At 53.2% G+C, this 18,886-nt stretch overlaps 1 protein-coding gene and 1 pseudogene across 1 annotated transcript in view; one reads left to right on the top strand and one right to left on the bottom strand.

The window, feature by feature from the left end:
* Positions 1-4,658: 4,658 nt before the first annotated feature.
* Positions 4,659-8,950, bottom strand: LOC105859494 (protein FAM133B-like; annotated as a pseudogene).
* Positions 8,951-10,076: 1,126 nt separating this feature from the next.
* Positions 10,077-18,886, top strand: part of PAPLN (papilin, proteoglycan like sulfated glycoprotein) — a 34,292-nt gene continuing 25,482 nt past the window's right edge. Inside the window, exons 1-5 of the mRNA XM_020285672.2 lie at positions 10,077-10,153; positions 12,551-12,610; positions 16,787-16,902; positions 18,187-18,247; positions 18,420-18,522. Of these exons, the coding sequence (XP_020141261.2) occupies positions 12,557-12,610; positions 16,787-16,902; positions 18,187-18,247; positions 18,420-18,522 (334 nt within the window). The 5' untranslated portion in view covers positions 10,077-10,153; positions 12,551-12,556. The remainder of the gene's footprint in view (positions 10,154-12,550; positions 12,611-16,786; positions 16,903-18,186; positions 18,248-18,419; positions 18,523-18,886) is intronic.

Raw genomic sequence — 18,886 nt, 5'->3', positions numbered from 1 at the left:
AGCAAGACCCCAAAGGAAGGTACTTGCCCTATAAAGTGGATGTTTATTGAGCATGTACTAGCAATATGTCCCAGACACTGCACTGAGCCTGTCGCAAGCATTGTCTCCTGCCATCCTCACCCCACCTGTGAGCAGGGGCCTGGCATCCCCATTTTGCAGATGAGGAAGATGAGTAACACTTGCAGAGTCACACTCTATAAGTCAGTGCTAGCAGCTACCCTACCCAGACTATCAAAACAAACAAAACAACAGCAAACACCCACATACACTCATAGCGGACACTGGCCCCCATTTCTGTGGAACTGGATCGCCTGCCTGGGGGCCCTCAGTCTGCCAACATTTCTCAATTTACTAATAATGCTGCTCAAATGACAGAGGACAGGGAGAGACCCTGAGGGTCTGTGACACAATCCAAAGTGGCAGCTTCAAGCAGAAAATTCTCTGGAATTAAAAAGTTTTATTTTATTTCATAATTAGTTTTGTAGTTTTATTTGGTAAAATACAAGATAAAATGTACCACCCTAACCATTTTGAGGGTGCGGTTTAGTGGCATTAAGTAACTTCACATTGTCTTGCAACTGTCACCACCATGCATCTCCAGAACTCCTTCCCTCATCCCAGACTGAGACTCGATACCCATCAAACAACATCCTATGTGGAGTATGGTGGCTCCTGTAGGATCCCTTGAGCCCAGGACCAGAAGTTCAAGTCCAGCCTGAACAACGTAGCAAGACCCCATCACTAAAAAATAGAAAGCGACTCCCCGTTTCCCCCCAACCCCAGGCCCTGGCAACCACCATTCCACTCTGTCTCTATGAACTTAACTCGCTCTAGGAACCTCATATGAGTGAAATGGCGCAGTATTTGTCCTTTCGTGACTGGCTTATTTCACTTAGCATAAATGTCCTCGAGGTTCATCTGTGTTGTGGTATATTTGTTCTAATGTAAAAATAACCATGACACCATCATAAACATCACCAAAAATATTTAACACCCCCCCCACACACACACACATACTTCCAATCTTAAAGTTAATCATGTTCCCAGAAGCAGAGCTGTATCTCTTCAGTGTCTTTCTGTGTCCCCAAGATCACATGCCCCAGCCTGAGAAGCACGGACCAGGGAGGCCTCAGGCCCCAGTTCTGCCCAGTGAGTGCAACGCTGTGGTGATCTGAGGTTCAGGCCTGAGCCCCAAGGTCTTCATGGCCCCAGCTTTCTGCTGCTGTCTTTGTTCTCAGCCCTTGGGGCTACAGATTCTTAGGAATTTTCAGTTGTTATGTTTATTTTTGTTTACATTAATGTAAATGTTAATTTGTTGCCTTCCTTTAAAAAAAAAAAAAAAAAAAACAAAGAGACAGCAGCCATGCAGGTTCCCTGCCCAACATACCACACCAGTGGGTGGTAGACACAAGCGCCTCCCCAGGCAGGCTGAACACAGATCGGCTTCTTGGGGCCCAAACCGCAGGCCCAGGGCCCCGGTGCGATGGAATTCCAACATGCCGCTGCGTACACCACGCCAAGTTGATGCTGCTCATCTGAACCCCATTTGCTTGGTAGTTATGTTACATTTAATTTTCTACATGTCTGCCATCCCTTATTTACGATTATGAAATACAAAAAGCTCTGAAAACTGAAAATTTTCTCATAAGTTTGTCAGTAAGACCTGACATGAACTGCTGTGAGGCCATTTAGAGTCTTGATTTATCCCCTTTAGGTGAATATTTGTGTTTTGTGGCAGAGCTATAAGTCTGTGTGTGTGTGTTGTTTGCTGTTGTTTTGTTTATTTGTTTTTATTAAACAGGGCTCCCAACCCTGCCGGGGGTATTGTATAATATGCAGTGTAGGTCAGGTGTGGTGGCTTATGCCTATAATCCCAGCTCTTAGGGATACCGAGGTGGGAAGATCCCAGGAGTGGGCAACATAGACTTCATCTCTACAAAAACAAGAAAATATTAGCTGGGCATGGTGGTGCATGCCTGGAGTTCCAGCTACAGGTGGGTGAGGAGGCAGGGTCACCAGAGCCCGGGAGTTGGAGGCTGCAGTGAGCTATGATTGTGCCACTGCACTCCAGCCTGAGCAAGAGAGCAAGACCCTGTCTCTTAAAAAGAATGCAATTCGGTAAATTCTAAAATCTGAAAATCCTCAATTCTGAGACCAAATCTTTTGGCCCCAAGAGTTTCTGATAAGAGATTGGGACCTCGAGGGGGGAGGGGGGCCTGGACAATATATGTAACCTTAACACATGTACCCCCATAATACGCTAAAATAAAATAAATAAATAAAAAAGAGATTGGGACCTGAAGATAGATGGTAGATATATATATGTAGATATGTATATATATATATATATATATATATATAATGAGATTATAGTGATATAAAAGCTGTAAAAATAAAGAACTTAGACCTAGTTCTACGACTCTGCGTGGTTGAGTGGCATTACACTCTAAAACATGGGGCCAAGATTACAGCCCCAACGTCACTGAAGCTGGAGAAGCACCACAGAAACCTCAGGTTCTTTCCCCGTTGTTGAAGTCAAGCTTTGGGAGGTCTGTTCAAGAATTGTGAGGGGCTGGCCCTCTGACTTTCTGTTAGGTTTGCTCCAGGTGAGAACCAGAAAAGTATGTACAGGACAGAATGTGGTTAATGCAAAACTTAGGATTGTAAAACAATAGCCACAGGAGTCTGGGGAGTCCCGACTTTGTAGATCTGGCAGAGGGCTGCAGCCAGCATTCCTTCCCCCTCCCTCCCTGATGGAGACCAAGGCTGTCCCTCCCCAGCTCTCCTGATAAGGATGAGGCCAGAACAGAAGGATGGATGGATTTGACTGGGGCAAAGGGGTAGGAGGAGTTGGTCATTGAAGAAGAATTTACCACAGGCAGCTGCTCTGCCCGCCGTCCTCTGCTGCACGTAGCAGGAAGCAATTCTTCACCTGCTGGTTTGGCCCAGAAACAAAGAACTGAACAGGGAGGTGGGAGGGGGTAGGCTATCCCCGTTTATGAAAACCCTCACTAAACCCCCTTCTGTGCGGACTCTTTTCGGACTCAGCCCACCCGTGCCCAGGTGAATAAACCGGCCACGTTGCTCCCACATAGCCTGTGTGTGAAATGTGTCCTTTGGGTCACTGGCCCTTTCCCTTTCTAGGTTTTGTTTCCAGGTCTTTGGTGCAAGGCACGAGCTGCCTCTCAGTGTCTGGGCTAAGAACCATGGGGACAGAGGCCAAAGCAGCAGAGGGGAGAAATGCCCCCGAGTGAGATGAGGGCGAGACCAGGAGGAAAGGCCCTCAAGAGCCTTGGCTGCTGGCCTCAGGCCTGCCCATGCGGGCCCCTCCCTGACAGCCCCCAGGGACAGCAGCAATGCAGCCTGGTGTGCAGCGTCCTGTCTGCAACAAGAGAACAGGGACTTGCCTGCGCTCTGCAACCATCGGAGGCACCAACTCAGCTGCAGGACGCTGGGCCTGCTGCGGAGGCCACAGTGCAGCCCTGAGCTGGAAGGTCCAGAGACGACCCCAGGCCTGTGCTCCCAGGCTGGCTCCACACCCACCCTGACCTTAGCGGGGTCCAGACCCTGAGCCCCTCTCCCACTTGGGAAACCAGCTCCCCTCACGTCTCAGCCAGTGTCTCCAGAGGAGCCGGGAGCCAGGTGCTTGGAGACAGAGTGAATGTGTTCCTGCGGGCAGAGCTCCGGCTGGGACCCACGGGGAGAGGTCTGGACGTCCCCTTCCTTCTCTGTGCCCTGCTGCTCTCCCTCCCCAGGGCTCAGCCCTGCCTCACCCCCTCCTGGTGCCCATTCCCAGGGTCTGAATGGAGGCTGGGGCAGATGGGGCCTGATGCCACTGAGGGGACTTCCCAGGATTCCTGTTCTTTCTCTCTCAGTGGCCCTCTTGTCTTTAGGAAAGGGCAGGGAGTGCTATATTTCTGTCCCGGCTTTGAGGACAAAACTCCCCTCCAAAGGGTCAAGTGGCTTATCTTATGACAGCCACTTGTCAGACACTTGTCAGCACTGAATTCTCACTCTCAGGTCTTGCTTGCTGTTTCAAAGGGCTGACTTGGATGTGGCAATAAGCGGGAAGAAGAGGACTGAGGCGGCATCAGAAAGCACAAGTCTGCCCCCAAACCTCCCCTCCGTCCCCAACACGTGAATGACACTAACCAGGGACTTGGATGATGTGTTGGAGGGTGGGGAGAAGTTAGAGAAATAAATGTACAAATCCTCAAATAGGGAGCGTTCTATCTTCCTTTGGATTCCAGGTGGACTATAGCATAGGTTCTGTGACTTTTTTTTTTTTTTGAGACAGAGTCTCGCTTGTTGCCCAGGCTAGAGTGAGTGCGGTGGCATCAGCCTAGCTCACTGCAACCTCAATCTCCTGGGCTCCAGCAATCCTTCTGCCTCAACCTCCTGAGGAGCTGGGACTACAGGCATGTGCCACCATGCCCCGCTAAGTTTTTCTATATATATTAGTTGGCCAATTAATTTCTTTCTATTTATAGTAGAAACAGGGTCTCGCTCTTGCTCAGGCTGGCTTCGAACTCCTGACCTTGAGCAGTCCTCCGCTTCGGCCTCCCAGAGTGCTAGGATTACAGGCATGAGCCACTGCGCCCGGCCGGTTCTGTGACTTTTATAGTAGGAATATTTATATTCTGATTGCAAGATCCATTTTAGTCTAAATTAACACAGACAGCACTAGCATGCAGGGACGGTCTGGTGTGCTGGCCACCAGGCCTGGAGAAGTTGACTGTGTGCCTCTTCCCAGCTCTGCGTCCGGTAACGTCATCCTTGGTAGCTTGTGAACTACCCCACTCCTCAGGCATGTGCTGCTCCTCCCGAGAGCTGGTTGTGGAAGTTTTGCCACCACTGCACAGGTCTGTCCTCAGCTCGTGACACACAGTAGGCACTTAAATATTCAAGGAATGAATGAATGAATGAACAACTTCCAAAAAAAATAAGGAAGAAGGAAGCAGCATCCTCTAAGTTCAGGCGAAGGAGAGTTCAACAAACACCGTGTGCGGGGGTGCTGCGGAGTGTGTGTGTCCTAGGGTAGCCCCGCTTCCAGACTTCCCGTCTGGGGACGCTGCCAGTCCTTGTGTCTCAGGCCCTGGCCGCCAGGCTGCAGGCGTGCTTCTGTGGGGGCTGAGTCCACAAGGGTTCCTTCTTGGGGTGGCATGCGTCAGCGCGGCCTAAAAGCGGTGGTGGCGGTAGTCCAGCATCCAGCAGGACAGGGCCCAACCAGAACCGTTCCAGGGCCACCACCTAAGACATCGGCAGGGGTTCCAGCCCATGTCGTGCCTGAGTCAATTCCCTGAGGTCCCAGTGTCCTTCCCCTAACGTTGACTAAGTCCTTTTCTGTGGCACACGACCAGGAACCCCACGGGTCAGTTCAGGTCCTCTGGGAGGCAGACGCCCAGGCGGGACCAGATGTCCCCGAGATCCACGGGGAAGGGCTGTGAAGATAACGGAGGGGGCGGGCGGGGAGCCTTCCACATGTGGCGGGTGGTGGCTGGAGGCTTCTCACAGGCCTGTCCTGAGGCGACCCTTCAGGCCACCACAAACCTCTGGTATGGGGCACCGCCATGATAAAGATCTCTGCCCTTGCGGAGTTCACAGTTTAGAGGGAGAAAGAGACAAAATATCACCGCAGTAGTTGGAAAGTGCCAGGGCAAACCCTGCCACCATGAGAGAGCAGAGGCAGACGTCAGGGGAGGGAGGCCTGGGGTCCGTGCACCCTCCCCTCCTCCTCTCCAGCCTTCCATCCCAACCCAACCACACTGACGTCCTGCCACTCGTTTCCTAGCCTCCTCCCTGGATATGCTGTCTGCAGGAACAAGATCACAATGTAGCAAATTGAGGATACAGGTGGGGAGAGCTTGGATGGGGCAGAAGAAAGTCATTTTTATTCAGCACCTAGTAGGAGCTTTACGGAAGCCAGTTACTTCCCTACCCCACCACCCTGTGTGAGGCTCCAGTGAGCAAGTCGAGGCTTGAGGAGGTGACAAGGCTTGCCCAGGCTCACAAAGAAGCAGAGTGGGGTTTGGTCCAGGTCTGTCTGCCGCCCCAGGCACCCCAACCCCCCGAATGGAAGGGTTCTCTGGTGCAGCCAGTGCGTGGCATAGGGCATTGCACAGGGGGCTTTGCAATGGGAGGAAAGGTCTTCCTCTTCCTCCCTGACCCCCAATCCTCTTTCTAAACGCCCATATTTTTATGCACCGATTATGTTTTGGGTAGGGCGCTCGCCACAGCTTTGAGAGGTAGGCAGAGGAGAACGAGAGGCCTGCAGAGAAGTTCTTGGCCAAGGCAGTCATCGGCGGAGCTGGGCTGCAGGGTCCAGGGCCACCCCTTCACGCTGTGTGTGAGTCCTGCCACCCCAACCTCCGGGTCCTCCCTGCATCTGGGCAAGGCTTAGGAAATCATGGGTCTGGGTGTCTGAAATGAAGGGGTCACAGGAAAACGGGAACAGATCAGGAAGGTGAACTTCTCTGCGCCTCAGCTGCCCCCGCCCTGCAGCGGGAGAAGAATTTTCCTCCCACGAAACAGGGGACCTTTGACCAAGCTCAGCAAAGTCCCAGCTGGGGGGGGGGGCAGGGAGGGGAGCTTTTGGAATGGAAGAAACCATGTTCCTTTTCTAGAGAGGCTCTGGGTAATTCCTGTCCCCTGGCTCTGCCAGGCTTTATCTGTGCCTAAGAATTCACACAGCTCCCAGGGGGCCCTGCCCCGCTGCTGCTCCTCCCTCTTCGTAGATGGGTAAGAAGCAGCCTGATTTAAAGTGGCTGTGAGATTTTGGGGGGTTTTGGTTTGTTTGGGCCAGTCAAGTGAAGCAGTGGGAGTGGAGAAAGAGTAAAGGAATCTGTGATCAATTAGTTGTAAACACCACTGCCCAGACCAGCTGGTTGTCTTTTTTTTTTTTTTAATGTTTAAAACATTATATTTACTAAACTTCTGGCAACAGCTTTATATAACAAGACACAGCATACCAGGCCTGCCACTCAACTTGTTTATGGTAAGTCTTGGCCTCAATATGAAGCTGTTTAAAAAAAAAAAATCAAACCCCTGCTTTTTACATGCTAAATATCTTGGCAAAAATGAGAAAAAAAAAAAAAGTAAATATCTTGGCAAGCATACCGTTAAACATAGCGATGAACTTAAAACAGTAAAGTAACCAGTTAACAAAAGCTAAACATTGCAGCTTAAACAAAATTCATACACAAAACTAAAGTAACTACCACTGGTTACATGAAATTTTCCTGACTAGTTGAAACTTAACAGTATAAAACATGCATTTTAGAATCTTTAGGGGTCAAGTTAAAAAAGTACCAGTGTCTATTTGAAATGATTCCTCTCCAAAGCCAAGTATAATCAAGGTGAATTCAAATGACCTCACACATTCTCATGCTAAAAAATATTCAGCATTATTGAAGTGAAGTAAATCTCAGAGCTTCTGGGGCTTTCTCTGATTCACTCAAAGCAGCATATGACAGATTCCCAGGATGTCACTTAGCAGCTCAGTAAAGGGCAAGACTGCTGGTGCCCAACTCTGACCTCCCCAAAAAACACGGCTCCTGTGCCCACACACATAGGGTGTTCAAGGATCATAGGCAGCTATTCTGCCAGCTAAAGAGATAGTGCAAACCGCTCCCCACCCTAAAATCTCCTTCCCTATGTAAGTAAAAAATATACAAAAGGGAACAATTAAAATACACTTATCTACAAAGTAAAAATTTTGAAATATCAATGTAATCCCTACTTCAAAAATTTTAACTGGAGTCATCTGGTCATTTCTGATTATATCTTAAAGATGCACCCAGATCCAATTTCTGTTAATTTATCATTAGACATTTCTAGTCAAAAATATTAATTTTACTCCCAAATATCTTTTTTTTTTTTTTTAATCAGGGAAATGCAAATCAATACTCCCAAATATCTTAAGCACTAGTACAACTGCAGTGAATTATCTCCCAGAGTTCTCAAGCACTGGAAGAGAAAAGATAGATGATCAAGCAGCAAGCGGTAATTATGGAATTATTTCACACAGCGGAATCTGAGAGGCTACTGAATAGTCTAGGAATAATTCTAAAAACAAGAAAATTCATGCATTTTACTCAATATGTTGTAGTTTTCACAGTTGAAGTTTCCTTAGACATTGTACTTTCTTTTATAAGGGAATCCTGATTTTTTTCTTAATGTTACAAGTCAGGATTTGAACTAGCGCCTTCTTTGTCTTCTTCCTACTGTGTTTCTTACGTTTCTTTTTCTTGTTTTTTCTGTAGCTTTTTCTCGTTCTTCTCTGCTTTTCTTCTTTTTTGCTCATTTCTCGCTTTTATCGTCTGTAAAAGGGAGATGCAATATCCACACTTCAAAGGGAAATGCCCCCTTCATATAAGCTGATTCCGATAAGGACTCAGATGATAAACGTTTATCTTCAGGATACATCTTTCTGTTTTTTGCTGAGTCCTTTAATGTCCTTTTCTTTCTCCGTTGCGTCTTTTGACTTCTTTTTCATTTTTAAACTATCCTTACTGTCTGATTCAGTTTCCGACACGGAGCTTTCAGATTTATGGGAACGGTTCTTCTTTTTCTTTCTCCGTTTTCCTTGTTTCTTGTCCTCATCTTCGGAATCTGCGGAACTGCTGGAAGAACCAGAGCTTGGGGACGATGACACCTTCCAGGCTTCCACTGTTCTTTTCCTTCCTCTTTTTGGGACGAGCTCTCACTTCCACTTAACAAGTTCTCCCTATGTTTTTCTAGTTCTCTCTTCCAGTTCTCATTCATTTTTTCTTCAAACTCAGCCAAAGCCTTGGAAAGGTTTTCTTTTCTAGTTGCTCTTTCACTTCCTCCCAGGGAGGCCTTGGTCGATTCAGATAATCCGGGATCGTTGGCCCTACAGACTGGACTGGACCCCTTGATCTGGCCATTGCTATTGGTTCATATCAGCCACCTGACTGTCCCGCTTCCCCATGGTGCCCGACTGAGCAAACATGCCGAGGGAGACCAGGCTGGAGAGGTGGCAGCAGGCCCGCCACAGGTCCCTCCGCCACCTCCCTACTCTGCCCCTGGCTGTGTCTTAATCAGCATTTTGTCTGAGCATCAGTGGCGGCTGCAGAAGATGAGCTGCAGGTGGTGGTCTTAAAAGGGGCTGAGCTCCCCACTACTCTGGTGAAATGGGACCAGGCACAGGACTGAAGACAGAAGAGGATGGGAGAAGGAGACCAGCCTTTGTGACCTCCCCACCTCCCAAGTGTACAGGGCCAGTGCCATTTTCCTAAAGACGGGTGAATTCCAGTTTCACAAAAGGGATGGCAGGCAAGGGGTGTGTTAGTTGAAAAAAAAGAAGAAAAACCAGGAAAGGAAATTAAATGTATCACATCTACTGAGCCCCTACTTTGATGCCAACTTGTGCCCTGGGCTCAGGTGATTGGGATGCAGGCCTCACTCACCCTGGGGACACTCACAGCTGAGTCAGGGAGATTCCCGCTGTGTGATGCACCAGACAGGCCCAGACACTGAGGGAGCCCATCACCTCTGCCTGGGGTGGTGTGGGGAAGATTTCAAAAGAAGGTGACTTTTGACCAGGGTCTTGAGGGATGAGTAGGAGTTCAAGAGGTGGAGGAGATTGGGTGAGCGCGTTCTAGGCAGTGGAAAATCTGACAGGGAGGTGGGAAACAGCAGCATGTGTGTGGAGAAACTCAGTTGTGGCTGAAGTGTAGAATCCAGGGGTGAAAGAGGAGTGAGTGGCCGGACATGGAGGTGTGCTGTATGCAGGGCTGTCGTGCAGTGGAGCGGATATGGCACAGAACTGGAAGGTGTGGGCAAGAGGAAATGCCATTGGAAAGGTGACTGGCACAGACCCAAGATTGGAAAGACAGGTGACCACAATGTGAAGGCTAAGCCAAGCGCTGGCACAGACCCAAGGGGAGGGAGGCCCTGGGCATCGCTGGTCACCAGGGGCCTCTCCGCGGGCGCACGGTCCTCCCACGGGGATTGGGGATGGGTGGGGGGAGATGGGGCGGGGAGGAAGCCAGCCAGCGGCAGGGCGAGAAAGTCCAACCTCCGCGGGCGTTCCTCACAGCCGCCGACCTCCGGGGCTGGGGCTGGCGCTGGGGCGGGCGCCGACGTCTTGGCCCTGCCGGCGCCGCGCGGAGCTCACAGCTCCCGGAGACAGGTAGGAGGGCAGAGGCACAGGGAGCTGGCCGGCCGGGCAGCAGCGACAGCACACCCCAGGGCTTCCGCGGGAATTCGCTCCGCCTGGCTGGCGGCTGCAGCGGTGTCCCGTGTCAGAGAAAGTGGGGTGCCCGGAGGAGACCCCGCCTCCAACTTCCTCCGCCAGCTGGCGCAGGGCCCAGTCACCGCTCGGGGCCGGGGTGGGAGGTCGCCGGCGGGAAGGAAACGCCAAGAGCCCCAGGGGCTGGTGCTGGGCGGCTCGGACCTTCCCTCCGTCGGACGCCGTCCCCCGCGCGTCGCCGAGGTGTCGCTGGGGCCGTGGCCTGGCGCGCCCGAGTCCGGAAGCCCCCGCCGCGGCGGTCACCTGCTTGGCCACCCCGGGGCCCCGGTGCGGGACAGCACCTCTCCGCCCTCGAGGGGCGCGCCGGGCGCGTTCCCGGGCTGGGGACGCGGAGCGGACGCAGGGGAGAGCCTTGCGCCGGGGGCGCACGGGGAAGGGCGTTGTGCGGACCTCGGGGGTCCCGGAGTCTGTCGGGGACAGTGAGGGGTGAGGCGCAGTTGGGCTCGGTCGGCCCTCCCCGTCCCCTCCCCGCCCCTGGTCCTGCTGCGGCCCCAGACGCCGCGCCCCGCCCGCCGCCTTCTGCCAGCAGACGGTCCTCGGAACGCGGCGTCGAGGGGCCACCCTGCGGGCGCGGGCCACCCGGTCCCTGCCCGTGGGAGGCAGGGGGAGGTCGAGGCCGTAGGGCCTGCGGAGTAGCCCAGTGGTCACGCTCAGGGCTGGCCTGGAGTCCGGCGGGTCGTTTGCCACCAAATGAATTGAAAAAAACTGAACGTTTCAGGCTCTCAGTACTTTAAAATTGCAGACACTGGCTCTAGTCCAGATTGTAGTGGCGGTATACTAGGGGCCAGTCTAAGTAAAATTCTTCTTTCCTCCTGTCCTCCTTCGGCCTCCCTGCCCCTCATTAGCCCTCTGGCGGCCCCTTCCTCGCACCGAGCAGCAGTTAACCGAGCTGCCCCCGACAGAGCAGAGGGGGCCTGGCAGCAGCCCCCCTCCCCCACCCCTGCTACCGCAGGAATCATGAAAATAATGAATCACTGTGCCAAATTAACTAGCACATACGTCATTCAGTGTGCTAGGTTACATTGTGCTGAACTTGGCTTATGTACGCTGTCTTATCCTTGCAACCCGAAGTCATTTTATACCTTAAAAAAATTAGAGAGAACATTGGTAGAATTACAGATTTTAAAATTGAAACATACAAGACAGTACTTGTTTAATGTTTTGTGCTCAACGGCGCATATTGCCTATGTCATCACTCCGACGCAGTGACATGTACACACATGCACACATACTCCACAGGGTGTGCAGATGGGGCATGCATACACCACCCTGCACACACACGCACAACAGACGGCACTCAGGCCTGCTCTGCACATTGTGTAGCACACGTTGCGTGCATGCACACGCCAAACTCCACCGAGACACTGCACACACGCTGCTTATGGAGCTGCCCGGTGCAGAAAAATGCTGGCTTGGGCTTAAAATACGATAACAGGGCGGTGAAGCGGCTCATGCCTGCAATTCCAGCACTCTGGGAGGCCAAGACGGGAGGATCACTTGAGGCCAGGAGATTGAGATAAGCCTGAGCAACACCAGGAGACCCTGTCTCTTAAAAAAAAAAAAAAAAAAAAATTAGCAGATGTTGTGGCTCTTGCTTGTAGCCCCAAGCTACTGGGGAGGCTGAGGCAGGAGAATCGCTTGAGCCCAGGAGTTGGAGGTCGCTGTGAGCTGTGATGCTAGAGCCACTGCACTCTAGCCTAGGTGACAGAGCAGGAATCCATCTCCAAAAAATATATATATTTAATATATAAATAAAATATATATATTTATATAATATATATTTAAATATATATAATTAACATTTTGAAAATATTTGAGTTTTAAAAGTGTCTTCAGAGACTTTCATCTTTTTAAGGAAAATCTATTTTGCAAGTTTTTAAACAACTGATGTTATGGCTTTTTATAAAGAAATCTGCTCAATTAAAACAGTGAGTCTAATTTAGATTCTGAACTCCCAGTTTTTCAAGGACATGGAAGTATTTTTAATTGCTCTCTCTGTTTTCCTCTGGAACCCTGAAACAAGTTGTTCCTGAACTTCTGCCAGTTGTCGCTGGGCCCTGTCTGGCTGTCGCGTGCGAGCCGCAGGCCTGCGTGGGCACCTTGTTCTGCATTGCGCGCCGCGCTTGCTGCGGTCTCCTGGTCACCTGTGGGTCACCTGGCCCACACACCGCGCCCACACTCGGGACAGCTGTCGGAGTCCCGGGCTGCAGGGTGGCGCCCTGCCCCCGCCCCCGGCCCAGCGCCCCCCGCGGCTCTAACCCGCCTCCTGTCCCGCAGGCGGAGATGCGGCTGCTCCTGCTCCTGCCGCTGCTGCTGGCCCCGCCGCCCGCGTCCGCGGTGAGTGCGGCCCCACCCCGCCCCCGGGAGGACACTGCGGGGAGGCAGGGGCGGGGACGCGTGGGTCCCTGGCTGGTTGGAGCCCACCGGCTGCTGCGGCGACGTCCCAGGAGAGGGCAGTGTCGGGGAAGATGGGAAGGGAGGAGGCAAGCCGGCCTGAGCTCCTTCAGAAAGGGCTGGGACATGAAGCAGGGTGGCCAGGGTGCAGGGTGCAAGCATGGCACCTCTCACCACCCTCCCCCTTCAGAAGGTGGTAGGTGCACTTCATGGAGGCGCAGTTAATGCTGGTCCCCCAGGTGGTCTTCCAAGGCGGAAGGACAGATGGGGGGATGGGAGGTGGGCCATGGTGGCACCTACCAAGATGCAGGGCTAGGTGGCCCATCCCACCAGACACCTGTCACTGGGAACCAATTGCAGCTTCAGAGGTGTGGGCTGCCTGTCATATCGTGTCCCCTTGGAGTTAGCGCTGGAGCAGGACTGTCCAGTAGAACCTTCCCAGTGATGGACAAGTTCTGTGTCTCTGCTGTCCAATAGGTAGCCACTAGGCCCATGTGGCTGTTGAACACTTGAAATGTGGCTCATGCAACTGAGAAACTGAGTTTTAATTTTATGCCTTTAATTAATTTAAATAGCCACACATGGCTAGTGGCCATCATATCAGAGTGTGCACATTTTCAGAGGGGATAAAAGAAACCAACAGGTGATCAGAGTAGCTGTTTCATTAACGGGGGCCCAAAGCACGGGGCTCCCTGGAGAAGGTGGCTGGGTTCTGAGGACACACAGGAAATCTTGATCGCAGGGCCCGCCTTCGGGGAGGAGAGGGTCTGAAGCTGGGTGCTGCCCTGGTTGGTGCCTGGCAGAATAAAGGGCACAGAGGCAGCCAGGCCCTGTCCTGCCCCTGGAGAGCTGTCCCCAAGGAGAAACCCACAGCCCTCTCCAACCCTCTGTGAGGCAGGCAGGAAGTGAGCAAGGAAGGCTCCCTGAGAAAGGACCCAAACTGCTGCCTCTGTGGGCTCATGGGTGGGGGTTGAGCAGGCCCCTCTGACAGCTGGTGTGGGGCAGGCGGGGGTGGAGTTGGGCGCTGTGCCCTCCTCCAAGAGCCCTGAACATCCAACACGTGCCGCAGAGCCGGTGAGCCAGAGCCAGCCTTCCTCAAGTCCTCTCCACCACCTGCCAGCTCCCTATAGTCACCTCTGCCACCCCGTGGACCTTGCTCTTAAGTGGCACACTCTAAGTTCTTCAGTGTGTGCTGGTCCTCCCGCTGCAGGAAAGCCAAAGCCCAGGCGCAGGGACTACTGGGACAGTGTCAAGGCCGTCGGATGAAATCCTAGAGCCACCTTGTAACAGCTGCATGACCCCAGGCAAATCACCAAGCTGTAGATTCCTCTAATTTGGGGGTAATAATGCCCACCCCAGGCTGTCGTGCAGATGAAACCAATCATGGTTTACGGAGCACCCTGGATCCTATTAGGCCCTTTCTCCTTTAGAAACACCTGAGCAGCCTTCGCCAGCCACCTCCTACTGGCAGTGTGGGCGTCTCGCGAGGGTCTGGGTGAGGCCTGGGCAGGACACTATTCTCCTCTACCCTCTGCTTGTCTGGTGGCAGGGCTGTGCCCTGCTTTTAGCTCAGCGGCCTCCGTTTCTGGTTCTAGCTGGGGCAGGGTCCACCGCTGGGTCCTGAGCACCTCCTTGGGATCCCTCTAGTGCTGCCAGGGCTCGGTGTGTGACCCGCAGTGGACTGCGGGTCCCCGTGCCCTGTCCCTGCTCCTGCATGCGTGCCCATGGTCTCTCACTCCCACACATATGGGGCAGCAGATTGCCCTGGAAACTGCGACAGGCAATGGGTGGCCCTGGATGGCTCAGGTAGGAGTGGGAGCAGGAGGGGGTGGGGCACTGACGGCAGCAGGGACAGGTGGGGGCAGGCCCAGGTGGGGCTGGGCTGTGCTAGCTCATTCTGCTTCACACCGTAGTGCACTTGGTGGTTCTGCTAATTACAGAGAAGCAGAATGTGCCTTCTGGAGAGGCAGCGTGTGGTGAGCGGACGGAGCACGACTCTGGGATCAGACAGACGGGGGCTCTTAGGCACACGTGCTGGTGCCCAGGCTGGTGGACGCCTGCCTCACAGGCGCAGGGAGCAAGAGGATGTTCGAGAGGGCCGCATCCTGGGCTTGGCCCTTAGGAGCCCTGTGTTCAGGCCAGTCTTCCCCGACCTCAGCCTGCCAGCCACAAGGTGGCTCTGGGGCAGAGGCAACCCTTGTTGCCTTGGCCACACCTTGGCCCAGCCCAGCTCTGGGGAAGGGTGGATTTGGGCAGGGAGGGAAGCTCGGGCTGCAGTTCAAAGGAGCCAAGACAGACATCCGAGCAGGCCTTGGGCCGAGAGGGATTAATAACCTGGCCAGGCCACAGGTGAGAAGGCAGCTGCCCTCAAGGGCCGCTTCGTGGATTCCTATAACGTGGGGATGAGGCTTTGCACATTAGGGGGTTGGAGGGGGGTGCCAGAATCCCAGCCGGGACTGCAGGGTCTTCCTGGAAAGTCACCCCCACCCCCAACACTCAGTGTCTTCCCTTTGAAAATAAAAACTTGATCCAAGTCCATTTCAGTTTAAAATTTCATCGAGAGAACACTCTGATAATTTGGTTAACTGGTTTCAAAAGCTTGGAGATTTTGTCCCAGTTAGAACTGAAGGAGTAGATGATTTTAAAAAGTGAAGGCTAAGATCTTTGGTCTACCTGGCCCTTCCTCCTTAATTTTGTGTGCAGTTCAGCAAGTTTAGTGCGGTTTGTTCTGCTTCAGGGTTCTGGCTTCTGTTATAAAACAAGGATAACTAGATGTTTGGTGTCGGGGGTGTTAGATGATCCTCTGTCCCCACCTGAGATCAGTGAAGTTGCTCGAGGCTCACAATAGGAGGAAGAGCTTGTGTTTCCATGTTACCACTGAACTCTTTCTCGAAAAAATAGGAGTGATTTTTTTCCCCTAGAGATTACGTCCTGACACCCTAAAATAGAGTTCCCCTCCAGCAAATGGGCCATGTTTGCAGTACACTTTCTGCCTCCTGGCAAAATTGTGAAATCAAGTCTAATACCTGTCCAGTTCCTTAGGACTCATCTAGAGTATCATTTGATTTCCCCAGAGAGGGGGTGGGAGGTAGGTGGGGGCAGAGGCTTGGAGTGAGGCTGGCTTGCCATTGTGTCCACTTGTTCCTCTGTGGCTTCCTCTCTCTCTGTGTCGCTTTTCTAATCCATGCAGTGGAGTCTGTTGAGTTGTTCTGAGGATTTAAATGAGAAAACGTGCATGTAGCATGTGGACTCCCAATGCCAGCCACAAGGCATCAGTCATATCTCTGGCGGGAAACTGTATGTGTTAGGATTAAATTCTTTTTTTCAGAGTCCCAAATAATAGTCCTTTGAACACGACAGACTTGATCCTTCTCCTAGGATCTTTGTTCTGTCTCACAAAGTCCTCTGAGCTCTAGGAGTTCTCTTTGCTTCACTTTTTGGAGGCTTTATTTCCAAATTACTTCACAGTCTAGAAGGCTGCTCCAACTCCACCCATCACATCTGCTTTCCAGCCAGCAGGAGGGAATACAAGAGGAAGAAGAAAACCACAAATGTACATACAAGCTATCTCTTAAGGAGATTATGAGAGGCTGTTGCCCAACACTTAAAATTTATATCCCACTGATGGGAACTTAGTGATGTAGCCACAGTTGGCTGCAAGAAGTCTGGAAAATGTATTTTTTATTTTGGGCAGCCAGGTACCCAGCTAAGAGTCAAGTTTTCAAGGGTCCTCTAACAACAGGAGAAGGGGGATGAATATTGGGGTACACCTGGGTGTCTCTGCTCCAGATGGGCAGGAAGAGACTGCACCCCATGTTGTTTCCCTTTCCTATTTTCCTTTAGCCCCGCCCAACACTGTTAACCCTCAAATGCCCAGGCCCTCCCTCAGGTGGCCCCTGGAACTCCAGACTTTTCCCAGCTGCCTCACCCCTTTCACCCCCCAGGCCTGGCTCTCAGCCCTGATTATAAAGTGGCCACATTTGTAAGTGAGTACATTTTGGGGTGCCTGGCAGTGCTCCTGAATCCTAAAGGGCTGGCTCAAAGAGGAGTGTTTTTAGGCAGAGTGCCCTGGGGGGGGAGTTACCTGGGCTCATGCTCGGAGCATGTCGTCTTCTGCAGGCTCCCCAGGTGAGGCGGCAGAGTGACAGCTGGGGCCCCTGGGGCCAGTGGAGCCCCTGCAGCCGGACCTGCGGAGGGGGCATCAGCTTCCGGGAGCGCCCCTGCTACTCCCAGAGGTACGGAGGCGTGAGGGCAGGCGCAAGGGAGGCTGACTGCTGGGTCGTGGGCTAGGTCACAAGGGCAGAACCACCGAGCAACAGATTCGTTCTGGAAGCAGCGTCAGTGGCGTGTAGGAAATCAGATCACTTCCTGTGTACTGACACTGTGGACCGGAGCACATCCCCTTCAAGTGTCCCTGAGTCTCTAGCTCGAGGCACAGCGGTAAATTGTCATGGAATTAATGACTGATCTTCAGGCAATTCCTAACTCCGGTGGCTTCTCTGCCCTCTGCCTCTTTGTCAAGTACAGGTGTTTGTACTTGACAAGTACATCACCCATTTCAAGTGATTTACTGAGCACTTACTAGGCTGCAGGGGGCAGGTATGAAAGCAGGGGCAGAGCGGCTCTCCGGTCAGTGGGCTTGGCAGCTGCTGGTTCCTGAGTACCCCGTGTGTGAAGAGTAGACCAGGCATTATTCTAAATGCCTTATACTTATTACCGTGTTTCCCCGAAAATAAGACCTACCCATAATATAAGCCCTAGCAGGATTTCTAAGCATTTGCGAAATATAAGCCCTACCCTGAAAATAAGACCTAGCGATGGGCGTGGCTACACAGCGAATCTGCACAACCCATGCATTTCCTCATGGAGCGGTAAAGACCAGCAGCCCTTCTCATCTGCCCCATGAGAGCTCTACTGCTCCACATGAGCGATTGGGGCCAATGGTTCTAAAGGAAGTAGAGTCACAAGAAATTCAGGATAGAATTTGGGGTTTGGAGAGTCATGATGATGATCCACAAGAAGACGATTTAACTATATTTGAGTAAATGTAGATTGTTGTACCGTACTTTAAAAAAAAAATAACACATCCCCTGAAAATAAGCCCTAGGGTGTCTTCTTGAGGAAAAATAAATATAAGACCCTGTTTTACTTTTGGGGAAACACGGTATCCCTTAAATCGCAGAATAACCTTACCAGGTGGGTACATATCACACCTTTATCTCCAAGGGCAGAACGTGGGTATTCTCTGGAAATTTGCTCTGAGAGCCTGCGGGCCGAGTTAGACAAACCGCAGGACCGTGGGGCTTCTGAGTCTTGCTTCTCCCAAGCACAATCGCGGGGCCTGTCACACCTGCCTTTGGGGGTTTTGTGGGAGGGCACCCCCTCCTCGCCTTGCCGCCCCTCTGGCCCAGCGCTGCCCGCGGGGAGCCCCACGGGAGCTGGGGGGCTGCAGGAGAGCCCCAGGAGGGGGCGGGGGTGTCGAGTCACCGGCCGGGCCTCCCGGTGCTCTGGTCCCGCAGGACAGATGGAGGCTCCAGCTGCGTGGGCCCCACCCGGAGCCACCGCTCTTGCCGCACCGAGGTAAAGCCCCTGGGGCACCCGCTCCCGCAGCCCCTTCCCCCCACCCGGGCTGGGAGCGGGAGCCCTCCCGACGGGGCTGTAGGGAGCCCGGGCTCGGGCGGAGGCGGGGACGGGACGGGACCCAGGCCTGGCTGGCGCGCCCGCGCCTGGCGACCCGTCCCTCGGCCCGCAGAGCTGCCCCGACGGCGCGCGGGACTTCCGGGCCGAGCAGTGCGCGGAGCTGGACGGCGCGGACTTCCGGGGCCGGCGCTACCGGTGGCTGCCCTACTACGGCGGTAAGCGGCCCTCCTGCTGAGCCTACGCCGCGCCGCGTCCTACAAAGTCGCCGGCGTCCCAGCTCGTGCCCGCCGCAGCCCGACACTGGGGACCGGTCTGCGGTCTCGCGCCCGGTCTCCCCGTGCGTGCGTTTGCAGACGGAGCCGCGGCGTGTCTACGCCGTCCGTCGCAAGCCCGCTGTGGTTCAGCCGCGGCCAGAGCGTCCCGCGAGCCGGCGCGGCCGGTTGGCGCCCCCTTGGGCGAACTGGCTTGACAGAGCAAGACCTCGTTTCCCCAGGGCCGGGCGGCTGAGGAGCCGGTCTGGGTGACTCTGAGGCGGCGCGGGTCATTAATGTGTTGGAGAAATGCCGTCCAGGAGAACAC

The sequence above is a fragment of the Microcebus murinus genome, chromosome 6 (genome assembly GCF_040939455.1).
Source record: "Microcebus murinus isolate Inina chromosome 6, M.murinus_Inina_mat1.0, whole genome shotgun sequence".
In the NCBI taxonomy this organism is placed as follows: domain Eukaryota; kingdom Metazoa; phylum Chordata; class Mammalia; order Primates; family Cheirogaleidae; genus Microcebus; species Microcebus murinus.
Note: the sequence above shows the minus strand (reverse complement) of the source record. Positions and strands in the feature narration are given on the sequence as shown.